At 43.2% G+C, this 12,413-nt stretch overlaps 1 protein-coding gene across 1 annotated transcript; it reads left to right on the top strand.

The window, feature by feature from the left end:
• The first annotated feature begins 9,266 nt into the window (after window positions 1-9,266).
• Window positions 9,267-9,906, top strand: LOC128736380 (calcium homeostasis endoplasmic reticulum protein-like). Its single transcript, XM_053830856.1, has 2 exons — window positions 9,267-9,312; window positions 9,371-9,906. The coding sequence occupies exons 1-2, from the start codon at window positions 9,267-9,269 to the stop codon at window positions 9,904-9,906; spliced, it is 582 nt and encodes a 193-aa protein (XP_053686831.1).
• Window positions 9,907-12,413: the final 2,507 nt, after the last annotated feature.

Below are 12,413 nucleotides of genomic sequence, written 5' to 3'. Positions count from 1 at the left end.
GCGGATATAGTTATCCGTGATTTTCTCCATCAGCTTAAGAAGCGTTGAAGTCAGACTTATCGGTCTGAAAGCCTTAGGCATGGTTTTGTCTTTTTTGCCAGCCTTAGGTATGAACACAACCCTTACTTTCCGCCAATTCTCTGGGATATACCACAAAGTGAAACTGGCTCGAAAGAGGTTGATGAGCTCGGACATTATAACACCGTCCGTTTTTTGTAAGAAAATGGGTAGAATACCATCCGGACCTGGAGATTTCATTGGTTCAAAAGAGCTGAGTGCCCAATTGATCGAGGCCTCCGTAAACAATCGGCGTGCAAGTAGAACCGAATCTTTTGGCACATTGTGTAATGACCCATTCCACTGTTGCCCGCCTATGTTTTGCCCAGTGGTCACTGTCGAACCAGGGAAGTGCGTGTTCATCAGAACTTCCAGAGTTTCCCTGGTGGTAACAGTGAGACTCCCATCCTCTTTTTTCAATTGCCCTAGACCATTGCAATGGTCCTTGGACATCGCTTTCTGCAGACGCGTAGCCTCTGGCAGAGTTTGAATGCTTTCGCAAAATTTAACTCGAGATTTCCTTTTGGCTTTGCGTAGCTCAGCGTTGTATTTGGTGAGGGAAGCTCTGTAGTCCTCCCAGTTAGACGTGATTTTGGCCCTGTTGAACAGACGCCTTGCCTTCCGACGGAGATTGCTAAGCGTCTCATTCCACCAGGGCACATCACGGCAAACTGTTCGCGTGTTTACGGGACAGTTTGTGTTATACGCGTCTGTGATCCTACATTGCAGGTCACTAGCGGCGATATCCAGCTCAACTGGAGTTCGTATATTATTGTGACAGGAATTACGTGAGGCAATCAGATGATCCCTAAAGGAACTCCAATTGGTTTTCCTCGGATTCCTGAATTGTTCTCTCTTTAGAGGATTAGCCTCGATGTCGAAAATGATATGTCTGTGGTCTGATAAACTTGGTTCATCAGAGACATGCCAATTTTTGACTTTCTCAGCTATAGAGGCGCTACATAGAGTAAGGTCTAGGACCTCTTGTCTGATAGCGTTTATAAAGGTGGGGTCATTCCCTACATTGATTACATTGACATCGTTAGAAGTAAGATATTCAAGTAGGTACTCACCCCTGTTGTTTGTGTCCGAGCTGCCCCATATCGTGTGGTGCGCATTTGCGTCGCAGCCTATCACGTACGGCTTGTTGACTGCTCTGCAGTACCGCACAAGTTCAGCAACCTCGGGCGGTGGTATTTCGTCCTTGTCCCCTGGAAAGTAGGCGGACGCAACGACTATCTCCTGCTTCCCTCTAGTCGTCGGGACTACCACCGTAATGGCAACGACGTCGCGTTGGATGAATTCTGTAATTGGAGAAAATGTTATTCTCTTATTTAACAGAATGGCAGTCCTAGGCTTGGACTGTGTATTACAATAGATCAACTTACCATTAGCGCCGGATAGACCGAGGATCGTGGTATCGTTGATCCATGGCTCCTGGATCAGAGCAGCACTCAGCTGCTCTTTGGTGAACCTCCGGCATAGGACACTAGACGCGCCCTTGGCATGGTGGAGGTTCACCTGAATGCAGCGAAAGCTGCTCATTTGGAGGCAGGATTGCCGTTTTCAGCTTGATCCAGTACTGGATCGAGCCTTGGCGAACGGGTACCAGCAGCGTTTTCGCTGAGTTGAGCGGCTGGGTCGCTCACACCGGCAGGCTTCGGTTGCCGCAGGCGACAGGCCACAGATGTCCGACCCGCACTTAACGGCGGATTGAGCCTCTGAGGTCTGCTATCGACTGGTGATTGCTGCGTACGCCTCTTGCGAGGTTTTCGCGGCGCTCGCCTAGTCTTCGCAGGATTGCATTGTTTAGGTGGCGGCGGGGCACTTCCAGTGGGAAGTTCCGCACTTTCCACCCTCAACGTTGCAGGATTGCATTGTCTTGGTGGTGGCGGGGCGCTCCCAGAAGGGAGTTCCGCTCGTACCTTCCTCGACTTTGCAGCAGAGACTGTTGCGCCTGTGTTGATCAGACCTCTACCAACCTGTCGCATGCGTGCTTTGCCAAACATAAAATTTAGCGTAAAGCGCTGCTCAGTGATCTGACTTGCCGACTTTTGGTCAACCTCCATTAACAGTTCCACGGTATTTCCACGCACAATGCGACGGCGTATCTGCCACGCTTGCGTTGAAAAGCCGTCGTTCTGATTCTGGAGGAATCTCAGGATTTTCTCGTCCGTGGTACCGACACTGTCCTGGAAGTACCCTATGAAGGTGTGAGCCTTCGGCAGGTCCTTCGTGTCGTAGGCCCGTAGTTGTGCTCCTTCCCACGGGACGAGAGTAGATGCCGTTTGCTCCAGCCATTTGACCGTGTTCTGGTCAGAGCAAGCCAGTATCAAGTAGCCGTTCTTGAACTGGCAGCTCCTGAACTTGGGTCTAATGGCTGGTGTCTCCTGGTCAGCTATTTGATCCAGAAGAACGGCGCGGACAGTCTGGAGCTGATCCGTAGTGAGCAGGGAAACGGGATAATCAGCCGTAGTTATGGCTACACTGAGAGCATCCACCATTTCCCTGTAGGTGCACCCCGAGGATGGTTTTGGTGCCGAAGGACCCGCGCAGGCTCGACTGCGTGGTCTCTTTTTAGTGGGACCTTTGCTGCTGATGTTCGGCGACGCCGTATCAGCGGATCGTTGCCTTTTGGTAACGACAAGGTCCCGCTGGCTAGGCTGGCCGGCCGGCAGAAGGGCAAGTTCCTCCGCTTCGTCCTTTGAGTAGCCCTTGCTCCGATACCACTTCTGCCGTCGCCGTTGCGCTTTGGAGAGACGCTTGGCTACAACTCCGGAAGTCCCAGGTTGCCCCTTGACTTCAGGTAGCGTCACCGGATCGGGAAGGTTATCCGCGTCGCTCTCCGCATTCCCTGATGGTGAATTCAGGATCAGAGATGAAGCCGAGAGTCCTCCTTCCAGCGACATGCTGTCGAGGTTAAAGTCCTCTTCCATCCCTGTATCCATTACTTCGCCAGTATTGTCCGTGCCGATCGGACTGCGCACTTCCGGTCTACCGTCGTGCGCCACCTCTACACCTACTCCGGTGTTTATCACCAACTCTTGGGGGTCGTTGGTTGCCCCATCAATTATTGTTTCAAGGTTATCCATGGCGATGGTTGTACTCTGCTGGGGAGAAAATCAACGGTTCTTTACCAGCTTGGAACAGAGGGAGCAATATACTGCACAGGGTGCTCTGGTACCATGCAGGCTCCGTTCGACCTTGGGAAACTTTATTAGACCCCCCCAAGCATTCATCCCTAGGCACGGGTCGCGTTACACCGAGGATTGGGGTCCTCCTCCGCACTTTGCTCAGAATGTAGCATGCTCCTTGACTACTTGCTACATTGAGAGCAAAAGATTTTTACAAGATTTGCCGCGGAAGAGACTCGATGTGCAGTTCCGGATGGATCCACCATAAACTTACCATGGAGCCATCCGGAGCTGCACACCGAGCGACAAATCTCAACACTCCTCCTTTATCCTGGCTTGTGACAGACAGCTCGGGTCCCGATCCAATTTCCCCATCACTTGTTCACTCTTTTTAGGGAGCCACCCGTGGCGGTTCATCAGCGAAGGTCCGTCACTGGCGGAGTTGCATCTCTACTTGAGTTCATCGCTTGCAGCTTTTCCCTTCTTCTTTAGTTTTTTCTTCACTTCGAGATGTTAGTTGGATTACGCTTCTTAGAAATCACAATTATTATCACAATTAAGTTATTGTCGTTGTACCAACGTAAGTTAGGTCGTATTTGAATACTGATAGCCATCCAAGTCAAGACAGGAAAAGTAATTGATCTCATGCTGTTCCAGAAACGGAACAAATTCTTCAGAGGACATTGCTTTTAAACAATTTCCTGATTGAAGTTACCAGAGGCTACGTAAGCGTCACTTTTCAGTCCACAGCAGTAGAATGCTTGTCAAATGATTTTTTCGTGAACTTTGACGTCTTTTTTATTTTACAGCATTTCGGAGCACTCTGTCTATCGATAATTTTTTTTTAAATTGTGTAGAAATTTATCCGCAAATGGCCATGCAATATGGTATCATTCACATATGACGCAATCGTATTTTATCAGAAAACTATTTGACGTATTTTATCAGAAAGTTGCATCTTTCTATGCTAACTTCTGGTTCCGTTAAAAGAGAGTCACCATTTTTTGAAAGCGTTTTAGGTTCAGCTGCTTTTACTTTTCTGCCACTTTCGCGTTCGCTGCCCATGGTCAGATGTACTCCAAACGATTCAGGTCATCACACTCCGTGGATTTGAAACAAATTAATAGCTTAGTCAACTCAAAAGTAAATATTCCGGGGTTTTAATTGCGAGCGTGTAGGATCGATTCACGACGCACTTGTACCGATGACTCCATTCCCAACAGATGCCTGCCTGCCTGCCTGAATTTACGAATGATAAAATTTGAGATAAAAATTGAATTGCTGGAAGGCTGCAAAATACCATAGAACGAGTCCTTGGGATGCTCTATGAGTATCGTCAACAGTAGCTCGTCTTCTGGATTCCGTTGCTGCGAGCCGTTTTTACACTCCGTACTCATCGCTTCCAAATCCCTCCGAAATGTGGAGCTGATGTGATGGCGGGTTGAAAACACACCTAGCGTTCGCATTTGGCAAGTGTTTTAGTCAAATGCATGTCAACAATTTCTATCGTAATTCACGGTTTGCACCCAAAAAATTCACCTCAGTTGACCTCGAGGTACGACACTGGTCTAACGAAACAGTCGTCGTATGTTCGAATATAGGCTGAGAGAGGCTGTTAGAGTCAATAAGATCGTAGCACTTGCGTCGCTAATGTTGTGTACTTTTAATAACTGGCTGCGTAGTCTATCGAATAAAAAACAGAAGGTCAAGTTTCGTAAACAGAATGTGGCGCCTAGCTTTTCTTTTTCTATGCTAAGTCTCATAAAGTCTCTCCCAAACGTATCGAGAAATAAATGAATGGTCCCTAAATAGACCCGTTCTCAATATTCGAAAAAACAAACCCACCTTCAGATCTACATTTCTGATGAATTTGGGAACGACTATGACGGAGAGTAAAAACGGCTGATCAAGAGCCACTCACCCTAACCACCTCATACTTTTAAGCTCTAATAGGATGATCCAGTCTCCAAAACCGTAAGCAGACACCAATTGAGAGGTAAGATCCAACTGGGATTGGGTACGACAACTGATCGACCAATTTTAGGCTAAATGGGTCCGAAAGCACTTGCCCACAATCGCTCACCATTCCAAACAAGATGAGAAGCCAGAGCAGCTGAAAATAGAAGAACTAATGGTTATCGTAGGTACAAAATAGATCCCACAGTGGTCCTTAGCCTCTTACCCAGCAACTCCTATTCGTACCTCCTCGAGGTACCAGCAAGAATACGAACCACCTTAGCAGAGATCGGGTAACCTACCCCGGTGGAAATTAAAGCCTTATACCGACAGAGAAGGAATCACTCTTGCAAACGCCGTCACGGCAATCCTGTTACGAGACCCGGTAGCATGGCTCTAGGGATTACCTACAAATGGCCGAATCACAAAAGGCCGAAACACGAATGACCGAACGTCATATTCGGCCGAAAATATTCATGGTCTTCAACCTGCAATGGGTACATGCTGTTCTTACTCACTGCCACTCGTTCGAACTTAACTAAGGGATAATCCCTACTAGAAGTGGCCGGCGCTTCCGACACGGCGGGTCACCGGCGCACACTCACGGCATGCGGCCTGAATCATCTAGGAAACATTTGCTACTGACACTGCGAGTGGAGCAAAAGGCAATAGAGCGGAAAACTTTTTTTTTGTCGGAAGATTTGACCACTGCGACCATTATTTTGATCTATTGTGGTAAACTCTATTGTGCGGAAAACTTTAAGGGTCCAATTTCCAAATTCGAAGAGAGAAACAGATAAAAAACTATAAGGTATACAGCCCTAAGGGTTGTACGAAAGGATGACGTAGGACTATATCAGATCATTAGATCAAAGACTTATGTAAACTGTATTTCTGGCATGTGTATATTTATAAGAATCTGTGAGTGCCATTATTTAAGTGAATGTTTAAAAGAGAAGAGCGAAATATTCAGATTCAATTCTTCATTTAATGCAATGGTGGCTTTGAAAATACGTGGACGGGGGTTCATAAGTACAACGCCTGCAACCTATGAGACAGAGATTTCTTTTAAAAAACACTTGTGTGCAACATAAAGGTTGAAATGGTAATGAATGACCAATTTTTGTTTCATTTGTATGAGAGTCCTTGTCCTCCTACCACAGGGGTGAGGGGTCTCTTTTTTTAGAGTGGTTTTAACCCAAAGGGTCATTCACCAGGATGAGGGGTCTCAAACCATCATAAAATAAATAAATTCATGCCTTCAAAAACCCCCACATGCCAAATTTGGTTCCTTTTGCTTGATTAGTTCACGAGTTATGAGGAAATTTGTATATTATTTGTATGGGAGCCCCCCTTCTAAAGAAGGTCTCAATTCACCACAAAAAACTCTTGCCTTCTAAAGCCCCCACATACCAAATTTGGTTCCATTTGCTTGATTAGTTCTAGAGTTATGATAAAATTTGCCCTCCCTCGTAGAAGGGGAAGGGGTCTCAGTACACCATAGAAAAATTTCTTACCTCCAAAAATCTCCACATGTCAAATTTGGTTCCATTTGCTTGATTAGTTTTCGAGTTTTAAGGAAATTTGTGTTTCATTTGTATAAAAGCCCCCCCCCCTCTTACGCTCTTCTTAAAATTGCTCTCTTACCCACCTATAAAATTGCTGGTAATTTTATCTATCCAACGACATATAAATTGTTCAGTTTCGTTCAGTAGTTTAGTAGTTATTAGCATTTGAAGTCTTTCATTCAAACGTTACACTTCTATTTTCGTTTTCACAAAGTGCCACCCAGTCCCAGTATAGTAAACAAAGACGTAGTCCTACGTCAAAAGTCTATTCATAATATATAAATGGTCACAAAATGAGCAATAAAAATATTCTTAACGCAGTTGCGCTTTTATTAAGCGTTAAACAAATTATCTGAGCATTGCCACTAATGAGAACTTGGTCAAATACCGACAAGAAAGGAACCTGTTGATCATGATTCTGAAGAGTAAAAAGCGCCAGAGATCGTGAAGAATTAGAACGACTAGGTATTACAAGCTAGTGACACGCGCAAGTTTGGGGTCACACACCGAAACCTGTTATGTGTGAGGACAACAAACGAGGTAGTCGACAGATGGAAGCAGTTTTTCGGTGAACAACCGCGAGTTTGCAGAAGGTGGTGGAATGGACGTTAACTTAGTAGTGCCCATGGAAGATAGTAATTTCTTAGTACCTGATACCCAAGAACCAACAAATCATCCGGTAAGGGCCGCCTATTACTAGAGCGATAAACATAGCCAAGAAAGGCTGGCAAGGCTCGTGGACTGGGCTCTCACTGGGTTATTTCCAAGATGGAAGGACCGAAGAATTGGATGGAAAGAGTAGCTTGTCCCAGCTACAAAAAAGATGATCGGCTTGACTGCACAACTATCGCGGCATATCGCTGGTAAACGCCGCCTGCAAGGTACTCTCTCAGATCTTCCCACGCATATTATCACCGACAGAACAAGGTTTCGTAGGGAACTATCAGGGGGGATTTATAGAGGTTCGCGCCAGTACGAATCAAATTTTCACCATCCGACAGAACTTGCGGTTTATTACTTCGGCCACAATTGCCACTGTACGGTGCGTCATAAAAGTCCTGTCAACGTCCCGAGCGAGTCTACAGCCCTCTACAGTCATCGCGGTCATCACGGTCATCTCTTCAGGTACGTTCGTCTCCTCTCCCTCCGTTCGTCGGTCATCAATAGGCCCCAACGTGTGACGTCAGGAGCTGCATCGATGGAATAGAGAAATAAATGTGCATGCGTGAATTTTCCTTCTTATTCTTTTATACAAAAGAGCCAGATTTCCATTTAAAACCTTTGACTCTTTGACGTTTTTGATTGGTCTGCTTCGTTCTTGGTAAGTAGCCGGGTTGAGCGAGTCCTCCGAAGGTCGGTTGCCGACCCTGAGATATGCAAAATTGAGCTAGCTGGGTTGAGTGTTCGAGCCAATACTTATACCAGCTTCAATTATTTATTTATCTATGGACTTTAAACGCTCTGAAATTATTCGTAAAAATAAATTAGATGTGGAAAAACCGAGCAAAGTAATATAGTAATAATGCATTGAGCTCTGTAATAATTTTTTAGTAATTCCAGGAAATAAATTCCTCTTCGCACAATACCGTTAAATCACACACAACGCTAATCGTGCTCGTCGTCGTTCTTAGAAAAAGAAACACTCTCGCTGGATGGCATCGTAACTTATATTACGCAAGTAGATACAAGGACAAATGAAATCCTTCACGATTGTATCAGCTTATTATAAAAGAGAATCGGCGGTTAACTGGCTTGTTGAATAACAATTCCCTAACAAAAGAGACTGACGTGCCGTGATGGACAGCATCGTGTCATTTGTACATCTGGTAGAAGCCCCCGCCCCCTGGGCCTATGATGTCGATTATAAATAACGCTTTACTCAAAAATCAATTCCTTCTAGCTAAATGAAATTAATATATTTTAATTTATTTGCAAGCTCGAAGCAAAATATATTCCAAAATGTAAATAGACAAAGAATCTGTTGTTGCCTAAGGTTGGATGGGTACATTTAATGTAGAGAATTTTCGACGTTTATTGCAAGAAAATTTTTAACGCAGAAGGGTTACTTCAGCATAGGTATAGATTCACTCGTGGAAAAAGTAAAATATTTTGTAGTCTTATCATTTCAAATGTGTTTTAGCACCCTCCAAGTGTTTTCCTCCCGCATTACATAACCATTAAGAGCTATAGGGTAGAGGATCCATATTTCGCCAGTTGATAAATCCAAAGCCTTTTTGTATATTTTTGGTAGACTTAAAAGATATAATTTGACGAATTGGTAAAATTGATGTCCTATATTATACCAATTCGTCAAATAATTTCTTTTATGTCTACCAAAAATATGCAAAAAGGCTTTGGATTCATCAACTGGCGAAATATGGATCCTCTACCCTATAGTTTACACAATAATTGTGAAGGCACCCGTGAATCAAGTTTATTTCAGATTAACATTTTGCTCTGAAAATAACTCAGCAAACTATGATATTCTGACACCATAATCGTATTTCAAGAGAAGTAGGAATCACCATCATTCAAAATTTGTTCCTTCAAGATGATGCCAGCAGTTCTTCAAGTTTTGAACCGATGCGATGGTTACGGTAAGAAAGCGTTTAACTGTATGCCTGTAAATTGAAAATTAATAACGATTCTATTCAGTTCCGTTCAATACCATTCAAGCTGCGTTGCAAAACGCTCCGGGTGGACGGAATATTTCGAACCTGCAATTTAAAATCGAGCACGCGTTAGAACAAGCTTATTCCTTTGGATTAATCAACCGTTCCAAGTCCAACAATGTGTACAAAATTTCCCTAAATTTGGCAGCAACAGAAACTCCTCAATTCGAAGCAAACATTAAAAAACTGAAGCGAGAGCTGCAGGTAGCAAGACAAGCACCCGCTGCACGACAGCAAGCGCAGGCTACTCATCCCATGGAAGGCACATCCCAAGCAGCCGATCCCGACGACCGCGACCCGTGCTGGGGCAGACCCAGGATGGCTGAACAGCAATTCATCGCGATGTTGCGACGGATGGAGGCAAGATGGGGTCGTGTTTCGTCCCCTCAGAAGAGTCGCTCAAGGTCAAGGTCCCGTTCGCGGTCGAGATCGCCCTCCCGTCGTCGATCTTCGGCACGTTCGCGGTCTCCCCGTACACCGTCACGATCCCGTGACCGGAACCGATTCCGTTCTCGCTGATTACGCTTCAAATCAAGTCGTGTGACGTTTTAAATTATATTTGTATTTATTTATTTTTTTACCTTTAACCGGATTCATTTTTGATGTTTCACGATACACTTATCGACTGAAACTTTATCCCTTACAAGTCGAGAGTCAAAATTTATTGTAGTTTTATATAAAATACAACGAGCTGTAACATTTATTACCCATCATTTTCTTTGAGTTTGATTACGACACATCATAAAAGTGAAATCATTCCCAAAATAAACCGGACCAAACAACTTGCTTCTCAATCCAAGGCTTCGACAAATGGCTTCATATCTCTTCGAGTATGTCTTCTTAAATTTGCAACCAATCGAATCAGATCGGATGGTAGTAGTCCTAATCTTACCACAAAAGAAAAGGTTGATCAAATTCCACGCATGATCTGTATAATATTCAACTATTGCAGGTACTAACGTGCTCAGGCGTATGCAAAAAATGGGGCAGCCGACCTTTCAGGAGAATGTTTTGTTCGGGAAAAATCAAGTAGATGTTCGTAGGATGGTAAATCTAATTTATTCATCACAAAAATAGTGGACAATTGGGTTGAAAACAGAGCACTTTCGGCTGCAACTGGACTTAAAATAAAATTGGACCAGAAATTACACTTGGAACTGAACCAAAAATTAGAGTTGAAATTTAGATGTGAAATCGGACTTAACATAAGGCATTAAGTCACCCATTAATTGGGACTAATTTGGGCTTGAAACTTTACTTTAAACTAGACTAGAAACTGGACCTAATATTGCTGGATTTGAAATTTGATTTCAATTTGAAAAAATTTGGATTGGAAGTTTTACATGAAATTTGCCATGAAAATGGACTTAAAACAGAATATAATTTTTTTTTATGAAGTTCGACTTGAAATTTTACTTGAAAGAGGATTTGAAATTAAGCTCGAACTTATAATTAATTCGAATTGAAATTGGACTTGAAATCGGACTTAAATTGGATTGAAATTTCACTTGCATTTAGGCTCGAAATTATATTCGAAATTAGACGTGAAATTTGGATTCGAATTCGACTTGAAATTGGACATAAATTGAAATTAAATTAGACCTGAAATTGGGCTTAAAATCGGACGTGCAATTGATAAATTCAAAACGGACATGGATACGAAATCAGACAAGAAACTTTACTTAAACCGGGATTAGCATTTTTCATCTTATCTTCACACAGGCTTTACCACGTTTCTGTTCAGTTTTGTTTTCTTTTTTCTAGAACCGTTTTTTCACATTTTGTCTTCTTTTCTAAACCATTTTCATTGTTTTTGAGTTTCAATGTTATTTTCGTGATTATCTTTTTCTTCCGTTTTTCACCTTTTTTGTCTCTTCTCTTGTTTTTTTCTTTTTTTCGTATTCAGTTTTCATTTTTTTTCTAAGTGTTTTTATATCCATTTCTTTTTGTTCCTCGTCTTCATCTGTTCTGCTTTTCCTCTTTCTGATGATCAAAGTTGTAGAGGAGCGTTTGGCGCGAAGAATGTTAGACAGGATGAAACTGGGAAAATTTCGATGTGAGGCTAAAAATATATTGGGTAGTTTAGCCGTAGTGGGACTCCAACCGACAATTTCTCGGTTGGTACCCGAGTGCTTTAGGCAATTAAACTATACTCCACCCATGTATTAGTTAAAGTCTCAAATCTAGTTTTGTTCCTCCAGTCTAACTATTCCATTTTTCTCACACATACGCTCCTCCGTCAACGGTAATTATTTGTTGTATGATTGATCGTTTGCTTCTACCACCGAGAAGGAAGACGATTATCGACTGCATTGTGGTACGAGCTAGCAGTCTGGTGCCAACCGTCGAACTTTATGCTGACCCGTTTTTCTTTCTTTTGACGTAGGACTACGTCTTACGGCAAGTTTTGAGATAGGGTGTCATTCCAAAAAATCGAAAAATGCGAGCGTCACGAAAATGAAAGGTTTTGAGCGCTAATAGCTTAGCGGTTTTCCGATAGATTTTCAATATTCTTTCACCAATCGATCGGAAAATCTTCTAAGAATTGACCCAAATGAAGAAAAGTATGGATTCTTGATGTTGAACTATTGAAAAATTGAAAATAATGAACCTATATTTTACCAGAATTCTCGCTTCGTGATTGGTTGGAAGATTCTTTACGATGATCTAAACCTATACCAATTTGATATCTGTGCTAGGGAAGTAAGCCAAAACAAGTGACAAAGTCCCTCATTTCAACAAGATTTCTTAACACCACGGTTCAACCTAGACCATTTTGATGTCCTTGCTTGGGAAGTACGCCAGAGAGAGTAACAAAGCCTCGTCGTGCCAACAAATTTCTTACGAACGCTTTTAAACTTAGTCCAATTTGATGTCTGTGTTAGGGAAGTGTGCCAGAAAAAATGACACAAGTTCGTCGTCCCAACTGATCGCAAATTCTTTACTGCGAGACGATTAAACCCCGGCGAACTTGATATCTGTGTTGGAAAAATGTGCTACAGCTGTACTGTTCGGTTATAATACGA

Source organism: Sabethes cyaneus, chromosome 2, assembly GCF_943734655.1.
Source record: "Sabethes cyaneus chromosome 2, idSabCyanKW18_F2, whole genome shotgun sequence".
Lineage (NCBI taxonomy): Eukaryota > Metazoa > Arthropoda > Insecta > Diptera > Culicidae > Sabethes > Sabethes cyaneus.
This window is presented reverse-complemented; position numbering and strand designations above follow the sequence as displayed.